The sequence below is a fragment of the Saccopteryx bilineata genome, chromosome 6, assembly GCF_036850765.1.
Source record: "Saccopteryx bilineata isolate mSacBil1 chromosome 6, mSacBil1_pri_phased_curated, whole genome shotgun sequence".
NCBI classification, from domain to species: domain Eukaryota; kingdom Metazoa; phylum Chordata; class Mammalia; order Chiroptera; family Emballonuridae; genus Saccopteryx; species Saccopteryx bilineata.
Window position 1 is genome coordinate 157,987,062 of NC_089495.1, and position 16,886 is coordinate 158,003,947.

General features: G+C 41.5%; 1 protein-coding gene across 8 annotated transcripts in view; it reads left to right on the plus strand.

Annotated features, from left to right (window-relative positions):
- The window catches only part of MAP2K6 (mitogen-activated protein kinase kinase 6), a 118,177-nt gene extending 101,499 nt beyond the window's left edge, over nt 1–16,678 (plus strand). For 5 of the 8 annotated variants that reach the window (XM_066237370.1, XM_066237369.1, XM_066237364.1 and 2 more), the window contains exon 12: nt 1,966–14,417. In XM_066237370.1, the coding sequence (XP_066093467.1) occupies nt 1,966–2,046 (81 nt within the window). In that variant the 3' untranslated portion in view covers nt 2,047–14,417. Of the gene's footprint in view, nt 1–1,965; nt 14,418–16,656 lie in introns of those variants that run through there. The other 3 variants (XM_066237368.1, XM_066237365.1, XM_066237367.1) reach the window with 3 other exon arrangements.
- The last annotated feature ends 208 nt before the right edge of the window (nt 16,679–16,886 follow it).

The window sequence follows — 16,886 nt, forward strand, 5'->3', positions numbered from 1 at the left end:
TCTCCTCGTTGCTGTCCTTGCTATTCTCAGTGCACTGCTTATAGAAGGGACTGGGTTCCCCCCTAACCTTTGCAGCCTCCAAACCCACACAAGAAGACGAGTCACACTTTCCATTTTGCCCGGCCTGCCCGCCTCCCCTCTTCACTGCCCTCTGGCTCACACAGCGTTTTCCCAGCCTGAGAATAAACTCAAAGATGTCTGAGAAGTTTTTTTTTAAAGATGTCAGGTCGGGTTATTGAATTCATTCACAGACTTGGGCTTCATCCACTGAGCTAAAAGCCACCAGCAGACAAGAGGCCGGCTGGGGGCTGCCAGGCCTGGGAAGCAGTCACTGAGATGATCTGCGGTTTCACATGTCCTGTTTTGATAGTAAAAGGCTTTGAAGTACATTAAAAGATCGCCAAATGTCAAGAGGATGTGGGAAAGCTTATGGTAGAGCACTTGGTAAGTGTGCTGTGTAAGTGGTTAGTAATCAAAAGTGATGCTGTATTTATTTATCCGGAGAGCTCGGGACCCAGGACCCGACATCGAGGGCTTCAGTTAATATCGTGGTGTGAGGCTCTGAGCCAACACCCAACCTATACCTTCAGATGGACACAAGCAGAAAACCTCTTTTCCATTTTCTGTGTCCTGATACTGAACAGTGGCCGCCTACCTTCATTGGGGTTTCCGTTTTTTGTTCCTTTCCCATTTGCATTGTTTCCTAAAACTTCCACGGTTGGGCATTCATTTCCCCGCAGGGCTGACTCATCTGGCCCTTTGCTGTCAGGTTTAAAACAAATATAATTAGAAATCCTACAGCTAGGTTATAAACTAAAATCCCAAGTCAGGGGAAACAGAGTGAGTCATCAACATACTTGTCTGCATGCAAAAATGGTCACATTTAACTGCTCCACTAGTCACTGAAAATAATACCGGCAGACAGCAGGAAGGGAGCCACGCAGGGTGGCGGGGGTGGTGGGGAGCGGTCCAGGGCACTGGTTCCGCCTGAAGGAGTCGTCTGTTTTGATTTGGTCATTTGGTACTATTACCCCTCTCAGAACTGTGGATCATGGGCTGATGTATCTCTTTCTGAACAGAGCCATAAGGTTCCAGTGTGACAGCCGGGCACTTACTGTAACAGTTGAGCCATTCGGGGAGAATGGTTCTGGTGCAGAGAAAATGGCTTTGTTTCTTTCAAGATTGTTTTTGAAATGAGCGGCTTCTCGTGTTATGCCGTGTCTACTACCCCAGCAAAGTTCTGGACTTGATGTGTTTGTGAAGTTTGTTTCACCTAACCTGGTTGAATAGAGGGCCATTTCTTTTGCTTTTCAATCTTCAACCTTCCAGCTGACTTTTCTCCACACGTACCTGGAATTTGGCACTCTGCATTATTTTTCTGAAGGACCAACGCTCCCTTGAGGAGACCTAAGTGTAACTTGAGGCTGTAGATCTGGCTTAGAAAGTGGCCATGTCAACTCGTTTAGTCCATATTCGCTCTCCAATGTCAAGGGCAGACAATGCCTTGCCCATTGGCTGTTTCACAAAATTGGTTTTTTATTCTACCACCTGTTTCCCAAGAAATGACTGTGCATAAACCTAGGAAATTTTGAATTATTTTACTACTGTATCAGTCTAAAATTACTTTGTAGGAGACAGGGCTATCTGTAAATTGGAGTTTGTATTGTCTTTGTTAATCCTTGTATTTTACCATAGAGGGGATCTTATGTAGCCTAGTTACATATATATTTTTAATCAATAGATACCCTGTAGTGGAAACATTTCAAAATGGGAGAATGGCAACTAAGAGACGATCTCTTTAAAATGTTTGCATCGCTACATGTGTACTTGATTTGGGATGGGGTAGGAAGAGTCCAGTTTAGCCCTGATAGAGGTACTTGATGTGCTTACCAGTGGCTGTTAATTAGCTAATCTCATATGTTGTCAGTGACAGATACTAATACTGTGTATTTTTTTTCCCCCCAGCAACATCCATTCTTCACCCAACACGAATCCAAAGCAACAGACGTGGCATCTTTTGTAAAAGCGATTATTGGAGGAGACTAAAAATAATGAACTCAGTCGGTTGACCCTCCTGTGGATTGGTGGGTTTATGGGGTGAAGCAGGTTCACTAAAGCGCCAATAGAAACTCATCCTCGAGATAATTTAACACTGCCTCTCAAAAGGCTTTTTTTCTCCCCATTTTCTTTTTTTTTCCCCTCCAGAAGGGGCCTTGGAATCTATAGTATAGAATGAACTGTCTAGATGGATGAAATATGGTAAAGGCTTAGGACTTAAAAAGGTGATTAAATATTTAATGATGTGTCATATGAGTCCTTAAGCTTCTCAGACTTCTCTTGTTCTTTGTAAAATGAATGCATTGGCCCTGGTTAAAAAAAAAAAAAAAAGGTGCTACAGTAGTGACGAAATTGTAATTAGATTTGTAGTCTGTCCCACTTATTATTTTAATATTTATGTTTAAGCGCTTGGTTGAAAAGATTTTCATTTTATGCGAGAGGGAGAGACAAAAGACAAGGTTGGGTTGTCAATATTTATAGGGCTTTTATTTTTTAAGTTCCATTGTGTCTGTGGTCTAGAAGAAGTTATTTAATATGCATTTTTAAGAGTATTATAAAAATATCAACAAGCGGCTCTTCTTGTGAAATATCTGTTCCAGCTGTTGTGGCTGCGATGTGTTCTCCAGTTTCTGCTCAGTCCTGGGTAATAACCACATATTTTAGGTGAAGGGGTAAGGTATGCTAGTCAGACTCTTTCCCCAACTTTGGAAAATAGAAAATCACCTTTATCAGTGCTCAAAGTCCCAAATTTGGTTCTCTTGACATTTGTGGTTTAGTATCAGTAAGATGTGATTTGTGTTGTGATTTTTCTATCAGCTGTTTATCTTCCTGTCTGTGTGTGTATGTGTAATCGATAAGTCACATATTCTGCCAAGTGGCTTCTGTGAACATCCGTATTTAGTAAAGAGGACATTTGTTAGCCCCAAGGGAGACATCATGTCAAATCACCCAGGGATTCAGTTCCTTCTGCTGTGGCCTCTCCTACAATGTATATACCGCAAGAATTGCCTTGTAGTTAACATACTCTCTTTTTTTTCTCCAAAATTAGAAGCAGGGAGGCAGTCAGACAAACTCCCACATGCACCCGACCAGGATCCACCTGGCATGCCCACCAGAGGGCGATGCTCTGTCCATCTGGGGCCTTGCTCCATTGCGGCTGAAGCCATTCTAGCACCTGAGGCAGAGGCCATGGACCGTCAGCACCTGGGCCAACTTTGCTCCAATGGAGCCTTGGCTGTGGGAGGAGAAGAGAGAAACAGAGAGGAAGGAGAGGAGGAAGGGTGGAGAAGCAGATGGGCGCTTCTTCTATGTGCCCTGACTGGGAATTGAACCTGGGACTTCCACATGCCAGGCCAATGCTCTACCGCTGAGTCAACTGGCCAGGGCATAGTTAATATATTCTTTTGCTCTTTTGTTTTATTCTGTTTTCTTGTTCAGTGAAGAAGCCTTACTATTAATGGAAGGGCTGCAACAGCAGACAACTAAAGGCAGTTGGTTGTTCTTTGCTAAGATGAGGTGATAATGGGGAGGGGTGAATCCATTCCTAAGAATGGACTGCCAATTTTCTGCAACTTGAGTTAAGGCCACATCTTTCTTCTGTGGCATGCAGTAGCTTGCCCTGCAGTGTGCGTTCCTGGCCAACTGAGAAAGCAACAAACAGGAACTCTTCCTCGTGGCCAAATACACCAATGGGTTCTCCGATGTGGGGCTTTAGGTTCCTCAAAGATCAAGGAGTGAAGTGATCCACAGGGGAAATACTACCAGTAATAACTAGGAAATACTGCTTTTGTACATCCTATTAACACAAGGCTACTCTTGCAATACCGGGGCAGAAGATGTTGATGAAAAAAGGAAGAGGACACATTCTGTTTCTTTCTTTGCCTCAAGTTCACAAATATGGAGAGAGGATTGTGTACTTGAATCCTCCCCTTCTTCCCATTTTAGATTTTGAAATGCAATCACATATTTTTCTCTGTTTGCATTTTCTCATTGTTCTTGACTTCTATTTCGTAGAGGTTGCCCAGAGTGAAAATGGTGTTTCTGTACTTATCTTCATGTTCAGTTCCAAGAGATAACTTGTTTGATTCAACATCAGTTGCATCTGCTCTGAAGCTATCTCTGTTTTAATCTTTTTTTCCAGCCAGGAAAGGGGTCCTCTCCTAGTGATTATGGCCATTCATTTTCCTACCTACCTTCCTAAATCTGCAAGTTTCTTTCTGAGTCAAAGGGAAAAAAAAATCACAACTGTATATTTTGCTTTATTCATCCATCTTAGGAAAAAAAAATGTAGTAGAAACAAATCTGAGATCATTCTGTTACAGCTTTGTGAACTCTGTAAAGCAAAACATCTTTCTGGTCTGGGTCAGATGGCTCTTACTGTTTGTTGTTCAGTGTGGTTTCTACTTGGAAATATTCTTAACCAAGTATGTTTCTCATGTGTACGCATCTCCAGTTGGTGAGCCCAGGGCCTGAACTTGCAGAACAATCATTCTGGGGTAGAGAAGGAATTAGTCAATGGTTCTCAACCCTGGCGCACATTGGGATTGCAGGGAGCTTGGAAGCACCATCAATGTCAAGGTCTCAGAGATTTTTATTTCATCAGTCTAGGGTGGGGCTTGGAGAGTTGGTATTTTTTAAAAGCCACTCATGTGATTCTGATGTGCGCTGAGATTGAGACACTGGTCTAGTACCTCCTAAAGGAGAGTTGGTCTACGGCCATACCACCCTGAACGCGCCCGATCTCGTCTGATCTCGGAAGCTAAGCAGGGTCGGGCCTGGTTAGTACTTGGATGGGAGGAGAGTTGACTTAAAATGTCTTGAACATTTGCAGAGTAAAGAGTGACTGTAGAGAGGAACAGAGCCCCCACTCTTTCCCTGTCCTCATCATGGGGACATCTTTCCTACTATCAGAGAAGGCATGTCCCTGGAATACTGATTTAAAATTTGGGGTGTCTTTTCTCATAAAAATATTATACTACATGGTGATTAAATAGCTTCTGTACCAAAGTAAAATGGCTTAATAGCCTTACAAGTCTAAATTTTAGAATGTGTGTTTTTTTAGAACTGTGTTATATGTTGTAAACAACTAATTTAAAAATAAGTATAGAGATGCATAAATTATATTTAAATTTATATAAGTTGGGCGTCTCCTGTACATACATACATATACGTACATATATGTATATGTATAGGTATATATACACACACATACATACTTACAGATGTATACATATACATCCTCACACATATGTGGGTGCATATATATATACGTATATGTGTGTATGTACACACACACAGAAATAGAGAGCGAGAGAGAGAGAGACCATTTGAATATTAGTCCTGTCTATATCTATTGGTATATTAGAAAGTCACTATATCTCTACAAAAGAGATCATGCTCTTTTTTCCAAATGTATTTCATTTGGTAACATATAATTGTCCATATTTTAAATTGGGTTTATAAGTCTATACATCTATATATACTGTTAATTTCCAAGGTATGCCAAAAAGTAATGTGAATGACTTTAAGACACCTGCCTTATATGTGCATGCATCAGTGAGTATTGCCCTTCAGAGCAGCTACCTTCAAAGACTAGATATTTATATAAATAATGCTGCTAAAATGTTTTTGCCAATTATCTTTAAGAAAAGCCTTCAGAATTCATTTCCTCTTCCATCTGTGTGTCGTGCAGAATCATCACTGTATAATTACTCCTTGGCTGTATGTTTGTTTTACAAAAATCCTTACCAGGTATTTTTTCTTTGTTCTCCCTGCCTTTTATTATCAGATTTGGCAATTTCTAGAATTCAAATCTGCCCTCAGAACTGAAGTTTTACCGTGACTGAGTCTTTTTAAAAGACCATGCCATAGGCTCTGAAGATCATTTCAAATGTATATTTTCCAAAAAAACGTGTTTGTGTTTTTAAGTAATGTCCACCTCTCTGGAATAAGTGTAGCGTCTCCAAAATTGACTTTTCAGGAGAAAGAACTCACCTCTTGTGCATATTTGATGAGAAAATGCCAGTCTGATTGTCCCTGATTTCATGGATGGTCCTCATCTTTTAGTCACAGTTGATGGCCCTCGTAGAGAGGCACTGTCCGTTATTCTAAAGACTGTCTGGTCACACTGACATCTTCAGAATAAATTGGTTAAATAGCAGCATCTCTCTTCGTGAATTCATCTGAAGTTGAAAATGAGTATGTGTGGCTATAGCTCAGTACTGTTTGCATTTTACTGTTCCTGTCTGTCTTCCAAGCCACACACACACACACACACACACACACACATACACACAGAGCATATGCCAGGGACTCCCAACTCTTCACGGTTGTCTTAGTAATTTTTTTTATGCTGGCCTAGGGGAAAAGAAATATTTAATAATTCCACTTACTGGGTAGCTAGGTCCAAACAACTTAATAGTGGTAGTCTGCACACTGTCCTACAGATGTTGCTGTGTTGCCTTCAAAAATTTACAATGTGTGGCGGTTCTTTTGTGAGCTCACTGCCTTGCCCTAGTGTGTCTCAGTACACAGTTTGGGGATCATTAGTATTTGTTAGACTGATGTTTGCACTGTCTCCAGTTGGTGACCCTCACAATGGAATTCTTGGCCACTCAGTTTTCTGTATTCATTCTTTGGGTTTCAGCATCATTATTATTGTTTTTGTGTGCCTCTGGTTGATTAGTTTTTTAATTGAAGTCCTTTGCTGTCCATCAGACCTCAGTGCCACATGTTATAATCTAGAAAATGAAATATTCATTAACGCCCAGCTTTAGAGGAGGCTGGCACTAAGGCTAAAGGGGCCCCTGGTTTCTCCAATTGCAGTTGATTTTGTATCTTTTGAATATAATCACCAAGGAGGTGAGGAGAGTCTGGTGTTTTCATAGTTGGACATGTAAAGGGCTTTCGTTGGCCGAGAAGGTTCATCAGCTCTGCTCAGAAACTAGTCTGTTTTTTCCGGAAGCGTCTGACAAAACACTTTATCTCTTGCACAAAAGTGCAACAGATGCTTAGTTCCTGCTTTTCTACCCAAATGTTTTTTTGGTGATGTAACTCCCTCAGACCTTGAAGGTAGGATATTCATATTCATAAAATTTGTTGGGGGCTGGTGGTCAGGTTTAGTAAAATGAATTAAACCTCTGTTGTGATGGGGATTTTGCCTTCTTTAATATATATTACTGGCTTAATGAGAGATTTGCTGGTTTAAAGGAATCTTACATTTTTATAGAATCACAGTTTTTTCAATTGGACCCTTGAAATTTACATATTCTGATAGGAAAACGCCAGAGTAAATCTAGAAAGAGGAAGCTACCAAATCTGATTAAAGAGGAAAAAGAAAAGATACTTTCTTCTGGAGGGATCACATTTCTCTCATGTATAGAGAGAGAGAGAGCGCGCGCGCGAGCGAGAGTATGTGTGTTTTAGCGCTGTTAAATGTCTTAGCTAAAAACACCTTATAGTTTTCTTTGGCTTTATTTAGGGTATTCTGGATTTCTCTGGGAATCTGTTAATTGCTAGGACCGTTTCCCTAGGAAAATGCACATTGTTTATGGCACACATAGTTTTGCAAACCTTTTTTGTTGAGGGGGGAGGGAGTAGAGTACAGTGTAAAGACCCCATAAGACCAATAACCCCTGCTCGGTAGAATGTGAACTGTGACATTCTAGACCAAGGGTTGGCAAACATTTTCTGTAAAGGGCCAGAGAGTAAATATTTTCAGCTTTGTGTTCCACTAGTAGGTATGAAAACATCCGTAACAATATGTCAAGTGAATGAGCTCAGGGTTGAGTTGCAATAAAACTTTATTTAGAGAATTGAGCAATGGCCTTGATTTGGCCCCCAGACCATGTTTGACAACACCTGCAGAAGACCATAAAACCAAAACTCTAGCTGGCTGACTCTGTGTATAGAGTTCCTCCCTTAGTGAGTATTTAGCTCCGCTGCTGTTGAGGCAGATGAGGAAGCTGGACATAGGAACATGAATTCAGAAAGGATGGAGGCTCTTCAGTCCCTTGAAAACTGCCATTTGATTTCCTCAGGTAAGTATTTCTTGCTCTGGAAGCGAATGGGACAATTTTCTTCAGATTAAATTGAGTAACTAGTTTTTCCTTTTGTTTCTTTTTTGCAATAATTAACATAACTTACTCCATCTTGAAAATGAAAGGCATACTTCTCTTCGACATCAACTGCATTTTTTAAAAGAATTTATTTATTGATTCCACTGAGTAGGAGGTGGGAGGCGACGAGTAGTAGTTGCTTCACTCTAGCTGTTCATTGGCTGCTTGTCATATGTGCCTTAACCGGGCAAGGCCAGGGTGTTTTGAACTGGTGGCCTCCGTGCTCCAGGTCGGTGCTCCATTCACTGTGCCACCGCAGGCCAGGCTTAACTGCATTCTTATCTCTCAGCTTTGCCGTTTGCTTCTCTCTGTGGTGTGGTTCATGTGCAAGGAGAATCAAGCACCTAGACACTAATCATTTGGTTTTTCTCTTCCTTGACCTGTGTCAGGATTTGAGACTTTGGGAGGCCTTACTTATACCTCAGAAGCAGAAGACAGGAAAACTCTTAACACCTTCCAATTCATCCACCTCTTCTATTTGGTCATCTTTTAAGAAAGTGAGAAAGGCTTGTTTAGGGTCAAAACGCTTGTTCCCAGTGGCATTGGTGTGCCAGCTCTCACTGTGACAGGAAGGCTGAGGTCCGAGGCCTCCCCCTTGAGTGTCATCTCGGGGCTGGAAGAGATGGGACTACTTTGCCTTAACCCTTTTTCTAAATCATCAGTAAATTTCTATTTTAAGGGGTCTGTGCAAACACACCCCTTTCTGATGTGATTATCTTGGGTTGCCAGCCCTGGTTGGATTTCTGGGCCCTGTAGCCTCTAGTGAAAACTCCATCTTCCTTCTGGGACTGCAAGTGTATAGTTGGCTCTGCCTTCTGTCAATACACCCTCCTTTGTGTACAGAACACTGTACAGAGAACTGCCTGCCAGTCACCCAAACTGTGTCCATTTTCTTCCAGAACTGGACAACACATCTCACTTCAAGCTGTAATCTCTTCATTGTTCAGAAACGTAATTCCCCCGCTACTTCATCAGGCAAACACAAATTACACTTAGAATGACACTTGGCAGCTCCGTTAGAAAGCACATTTAAATATTTAATCCGGCCATTTACCTAAAGAGTGTTTTCTCTTCACTTAGGGAAACAAAAGCTGACTTTCAGAGCCTTCAGAATGAAAGCGTATTGCCTCCACACGCACCACTCACCACCTGTTTCTGGTGCCTGTAAAGAAGAGGTGCCATTTTTCCAAGGGTTAGAGATTCACTGTTTACAGCTATGCACATATATTCTACCCTTGCAGGGTTTCTGATGGAATCCTGTGGAATCAAGACTTAAATTGGGGTTTAGTTTTTCAGTTCCTCATCCAAACTCCTTTCGCAGGCAAAATTTCTCTAGAAGCCTATTTTCTATTCAAGGTAAAGAGGATTTGGGCCTAAGTAGAAACCTAAAACAAGGTCAAGGACTTTGTTGTAGGGATATATTCTTTTTAAAGAAAAACCAGTATCTCCTTGTAACACAAGTATATGTCAATAGAATTTAAAAACATCCAGCCTACTTCCCTGTACTGTCAGATTGATATCACTTGTATTGTCACTTGATCTAGGACATTAAGCCCTTTATTATTGGGAGATTGCAGTCAGATTTGGGGGAGATTTGCTCTGTCTGTCTTTCTTACAGTTGTCATTATGGACAGTTATAGACAAGGAGCAGCTAATATTGGCAAGCCAAGGTTTTTTCCTGGTTACACTTTTGCATTTCTGGGATTCAGGGTCCCTTTCAAGGAATGAGGCTCATGCTCTTATGACTTGAAGACTGAGTTCAAGGAAAACACGGGAAAGTTTAGGGACTTACTTTTGTCTTAATATAGGAAACAGAACTTCCTGACTTACCCCCAGAGTCTGTGGCTTCAGCCAGGCCATCACAATCTTTTAAGTTTTCCTTGATTGTACTTTCTTGTTATTCCTTTGCCTGTCACACGAGACCTGGGCTGACTTCACGCTTATGTGGAAAGGGACTGACCCAACTATTTTCATATGCCAAAACTCAGAATCAACAATTTTGCACGGTCTGCCTACAGGGATGCTACTCTCCCCAAATCTTGAAAATGTAAAGAATATCTAAGAGAACTTTTAGCCAAACCCTCATTCAAAATGTTAGACCTTATAATAAAACTTCCCTTTGGCCTTCAAAGACAAGCAGCTGGGTTGGGTATTTTTCCTCTTAAGTCATATTCTATGGTGGCCAGAAATGAGTAGTTAACATCATTATGGGTACTACCAATGTTTGTATTGGAGTCGCCAGGCTATTTCAACAAAGCAAGTCAGGCCACTGCCTTAGGGATTATCATTGGACTTGGGAGTTTGAAGCTGAATGGTGATGTGAAATAATGTTTTGGGGCTGTGGGAGAAGGTCAGTGCAGAGAACAATGTTAACCTAGGAAACTCATGAATGAGCAAGCTGAGAAAAGAAGTCAGAGGCAGGTTTATATTCCTTAACTTATTTTTAGTATTACTATAGAGATGATCTCCTTGGAAAAACGCACCAGAAAGCCGAATCTTTCTTTCCTCTAAAAATAACTTGAAGAAGATTCAAAGAGTGGCATTGATTTGGACAGCAGAAAATTTTCTCATGTTTCCCTGCTGTTACTGATAGTCCACAGTCACCATTTTAAAACATGGAAGCCAGACAAAATGGCAAATGATTAAAGGGGTGATACTGTACTTTGAGAGTGTACAATCTTCTGGCTCAAGAAAAGCAAATGCAGAACTGAGCCACTTAGTCTTTAGTTCTGGTGGCTTTAAGAATGGTGGACACCAAAGGTGATCTGGTGAGCATCTGTTTCCCACATTGAAGAGAGCTGTGAGCAGTCACAGAAATAATCCACAGATCTTCACTTGATGAGACAGAAGGTATTGTTTAAAACGACACTCAAAGCTAGTTTGAATTTTCAGAAGCAGTGAGTTGTGTGGAAAAGTCACAGTTTTATTTTCTTATGACCTCAAGTTGTCTGTCCTGGTGCACCTTCAATACTAGAGCACAGAAGTGGTTTCCAGGCTATCATCCGTGGTGCGCCTCGGGGTCTCTTGTGAAGAGAAGGGGAAAGATGTGCTGAAGGTCAGTCTTGCCCATCTGAAACCTCCATCAGCCTCCATTCAGAATATCTGGCTATTAATGTTTTCCCTTTTAATCGAAAGTCTCTGGCTATTCAAGGCTTGGGAACTTTGCATGAAGTGATAACCTGAAGACCCTAACTGGCCCAAGAATCTGGGCTATTTTGTAGCCAACAATGTCTGCAAGTTTTGGGCTTTTGCTGCCTTGAGTTTGCAAAGAATTTGGAGGCAGAAAGGCAGAACGAGAGGGCCATTTATTTTTTACTTGTAAGCCTCAGTTATTTGAAGGAAAACACAAAAATCAATGTGTGATGGCTGTGCATAGAGATCCTTAAATCAGTTATTTTTCTAAAGCAATTGAGGATAATCTGATTTCAGTAACAGGGGTGGCACGACTGGGCTCTCAAGGGGCAATGGGATTTCCAAATTCCTGTGTTTGCAGAGGCAGGAGTTGTCATTTTTGTTCATTGGTGTGTGGGAAAAAGTAAATCTCTTTGGACAGTTTTTGCACGCAGAAGGGTATGATCTGAGACTCAAGCTAACAGAATTACTATTGCTAGGTTTTAACAAAGCTTACAGGTAATGGGAACCTGGTACAGCCTTTGGAAGCTCCAAACTACGATGGTGTATCTGTCGTGAACTGAACATGAAGGAATGCTTCGGTTTCAATGGGATTGTAACTGGTGCCTTGCACTCACACATAGAGAGTCTGTGGTGAATTCTTCTAGTGGTATGTTTGCCACTAAATCAAATTTAACAGCTGGGGGTTCACAGCAGCCATCCCAGAACACTATATGTGTCAAAAGTCACATTGGGCAACAATTTGTAAAGTTCTCAGCCAATCTCTATGGAAAAGCCACCCAAGGAGGTTTGATGAAAAGACTTCTGATAATTTATCTGTCATAAGACTATGATGTTTGACTTATTCTTTAGTCTCCAATTTGTTTTTTGAGAGCAGTAATTTTTGAATGAACTGAAACAATAAAATGTTTTACAAAAGTAACAGGTATTTTTAGAGGAAAAATGGTTTCTTTATGTAATTAACTATCACAGTTGGAACATATATCTCAATGGACAGAATCATCCATTGAAAGCTGAAGGAGGTATTAGAGATGTCGATCAAATTTTTAAATACATGGAAAGTTTCCTATATGTTTTGTGAAAATCTCAATGAGATGCTAGATATAATTTCTATAGGGAATTGAACTTTACCAGCATTTTAGTAAAATAAGTGGGTTTTCCTAGCTTCCTTGATGTTTCAATTTTATCTCTGACAATGTTGCTTCCATTTATTAACCTGGTCTTTGTAAGGAGAAGAACCCCAATTTTCCCCTTACGTTGTGTGAATTTTATAATAGACCTTTCTTGTCTTTGTATATATGACTAATCGTTTTCCTGTGTTGCACTCCAGATTTGTTTTGAAGTTGTGTTTATTGTAAAGACAGCTGTCGGGCAACTGGAAAGATGCCTGGTTTTAAAACCCCTTGATGTTAGAATGAAGTAATTCCTCATGCTACTTAGGAGACTCCACTACTTTCCCGGTGCCTGAAGTATTCTGGAAGGGGAATGGAGGGTAGTGCATCCCTATCCCTTGAAACCCGTCTCCTACACAGTGTCTGGAGAGTTTGAAATGGAACGACTCCCGTGTTGTGGATTCTCTCATCCATGGGCATCCCTTATCTTTCCTGCCACGGATAGCATGCTGCTAGCTTTCCCTGGTGCAAATCATCTCTTTTTTTTACGGATTGAGATATCTTCTCTTTATGAATGAGGCAGGCTGAACTGTAGAGTATGACATTAATTAGAAGTGCATCAAGTAAAGACTTCACAAGGATGTGGGTGGCATGTGTCCATGCCTTGGAGGTGAATGTTCAATTTCTCCTCTGGCCCTGGGAATGTTTGCTTGTGAGCTGCAGAAACATAGAAGGAGCTGGAGGTATATACTTATGGAAATGCGCAGGGCAACTTTCTGAAGGTGGAAACATTTCTAGTCGTCATGTGGGGAAAGGGAAATTATGACTATCAATTGATAACTTGAGTCAGGCTGCAGGGTTGTATTTAAAAATACCTTTTATTTGGGGGGGGGGCAAACGTGCCTTTATTGTCTTTGCTGCATTGTCTTTGGCGACCCTCGTGCATTTTCATTTTAGCCTAGCTTTCCCGTTATCCAGGTTGTGTGCATTGTTTGTTATTTGTTTTTGTTTCTTCCTTTTAAACTACTGCGTATTGTAATTATTGATGTTATCTCAAAATCCTGAAAACCAATGAAATAGCTAATGCGTGGGACTTGGGGTAGATGCAAGTATTTGTACTGATGTAGGTTAAGTTTTTATAGAGTTACCTGAAATATAATGAATTGAGGATAATATGGCTTTAAAGAAATTATGTTTGTTTTTAATATTTCGAGAGGCCACCTGTCCTAGGTCTTTAGTTTTGAAAAGCTCACGTGTTCATAAACAAGGGATTGATAGTCAATAAACAGGAAATTATAATAATTGCCAAAGGTGGGGGTAATTTTGCCTTTTCTGGGTCATTCTGTGGTGAAATGTCCAGTCAGAACAGCTTGTAAAGAGCCTAACTTTGTAATTTCCCCTTCTCTTTTCTGATCTAAGAATGCGGTAAAGGAAGGGAAAGGTTCTGACATGCTGCGAAATAGCTCTTTGATTTCGTAGGTTTCACCAAGGAAATGGCTGAGATGTTGAACTAAGTGGTTGTTTCATGGCTCCCATGGCGACTGTGCTGGTTCCCCTCTCCCCACCACAACAGGAAAAATGACATTGAGAGATTGAGTCCCACTCAGACTCCTCCGTGGACGAGGAGCTTACACTTTGCTTTCCCATCTCAGGATATTCTTCAGTTTCATACTGCTGCTGAGGAGCAAGGACATGCTGGCGACACTGGACCTGGTCTCCAGATGTGTGGCCGTGTGCATGTGAAACTTCACACCATGTGTGTTGTGTTCAGTGTTGTGTGAACCTATGTACTTGACCCAGACAACAATTTGGAGATTGAGAAGGACAGTGACAATGGCAAAGAGACACCCGGCCACCTCTTTCTGTCGAAGTGCTGGCTATGACTTTCATAGCGAGGACACGTAACCTAAGGATTCAGGAGCAAGGTGTCCTTGAAAGAAATGGTGTGTCGATCTCATGGGAAAATGTACAGCCAATTAAAGACATTTTAAAAAGTGCAGTGAGTCTGGATATTAATTGAGTTGTTCGTGGACGTCCTTTATGCCAGGAATGATGCTTTGAGGTGACACGCCTGGTAGGTAAAACATTTGCTCGAACTGCTTATTCTTTTCCTTCCCCCGTCTCTATGGTCTCACTGCCAGAACACAATGGATCAAAACATAACAAGAAAATATCGCAGTCTGGAGGACTTCTTTGAAAGCCATTAGAACTTCTGACTAGTGTTCTTTTAGTCAGTATTGCTAGGTTAGAATATTTTATTATTAAAATCAGTTGGCTTATGGTGGGGATAGTCCAGATGGCTTAAAGAAAAATATTTTTATAAGTTTTTTAATGAATTTATTGGGTAACATTGGTTAATAAAAGTATATAGGTTTCAGGTGCACAATGCTGCTGTACATCCTCTGTAGATTGTATTGTGTGTTCACCACTGCAAGATGTCCCCTTCCATCACCATCGAGTCCCCCTCTCCCCTCTCCCACCTCCCCTGTCCACCACCTTTCTAGTCTGCAATCCCTACTCTATTGTCTGTCTATAATATTTTTTTGTTAAATCCATTAACCCTTTTCATCCATCCCCTCTAACCCCCATCCTCTCTGACAGCTTGTCAGTTCATTCTCTGTATCTATGAGTCTGTTTCTATTTTGTTTATTAGTTTGTTTTGTTCAAACCCAAACTTTTGGCCTTCATGTGTTCCTGACACTGAACGATTACTAGCTTTTGGATTGCTTTGATAAGTACCCTTATTCCTACATCTTTCCATGTAAGACTCGCTGTCTTGGAGAAGTTTAAAGGAGCTAACCGTCCTCAAACACGTTCCCAGGCCCGGACCCCAACCACGGTTTCACGTGTTGAACCCGGCTCTCTCCTCTTATTACTGCGGGGCCCACCCTCTCCAGGCCGGCCTTAGACTGAGAGGTCAGACTCACCTGGCAATCAACCAGATTAGAAACTTGCAGTGCTGGGTGGGACCTGCCCACACGGTGGTGTCCTGACAATGGTAAACATGTATTTCTTGAGTCAGTTGGAGCCTAAGGGACGTCTCTCAGGAACAGACATGGAGGAAGACATTATCAGGAGGAAGTGTGTGGGGGAAAGGTACAAAGCATGGAAATGGAAAGAGCATCTGCCTCTAAGACACAAAAAGTTGCTTTTTTCCTTTTATTAAATTTTTAAAAATTGAATGTATTGGGTGACACTGGTTAATAAAGTCCTACATGATTCAGGTGCACAATTATATAGTACATCTGTATATCACATTGTGTGTCCACCACCCCACATCAGGTCTCCCTCCATCACCCTCCCTCCCCCTCCCCCTCCTCCACCTCACCCCCCTTCCCTCCTGCACTCCCCACACTGTTGTCTGTGTCTATAAGCTTTTTTCTTTGGTTAGTCCTGTCACCTTTTTCATCTTGACTCCCCAAACCCCCGTCCCTCTGACAGCTGTCAGTCTGTTCTCTGCAGCCCGAGCGTCCATCAGGAGATGAGTGGATAAAAAAAGCCGTGGTTCATTTACACAATGAAATACTGCTCAGTCATAAAACAGAAGGACATTTTACCTTTTGCGATGGCATGAACGGACCAGGAGGTGATTATGCGAAGTGAAATAAGCCTGTCAGACAAGTAGCATATGATTTCACTTATACACAGAATCTAATGAGCAAAATAAATTAAGCCTTTCTTTTTCCATTTAACTTCTTGCAGTTTTGGTATAATGATTTATGAAATGTCAACTATAGGCCAGAGCAGAATTCCTAATTGGTCTGGTCAGCACTACCCATATAGGACCAGGTAAGTTGTAATGAAGCTGGAGCTAGAACTCCACAAGCAAAACTAATCATCACTTGCCAGTGGGCACTGGCCATGGGAAGTGTTTTCAGATGGGCTGTAGCCATGCCAGTTTGGAGCAACTGCACACCTGGAGTTTGCCTTCCACGCCCTTCAGTCTTGACATTGTTATCATCAGTCAGGAGCTTGTTAGCAATGTAGATATTATCGGTTGAGAAGCAGTGGTCCATCCATCTCATCCAATGTTCAAGTTTTCACGGTGAAACCTTAAACGTTGCGATTCTTTTGACCTTGATCCTGTGTCACAGACAAACGCCCCTGCCAGTGATGATCCAATGTATAGGGGAGGCTGTCCACATTGGATGAAGGAATATATGAACTGGAGCACATTTAAAGATACTGGCACTGATGTTTGCTTAAATGCAGTTTCCCCCCTTTTGTTTTCATTGCAGGACTATTGAAAAGAAGTATCATGAAGGAAAAAAAAATGACCCTTACGCTTGAACACCTTTATACCAGTTATAGATAAAAGTGTTTTTTAGGTTCCAAATGGTGTTGCTGGCTTAGGAATGCAGAGCACTGTGTAAGCTCCGCAGTCAAAGAGGTCAAGCAGACGGTGACCATGGGGTGCACAGAATGACCTAAACGCACGCTGCCTCTACTGTTTCCACATGCAGTGACT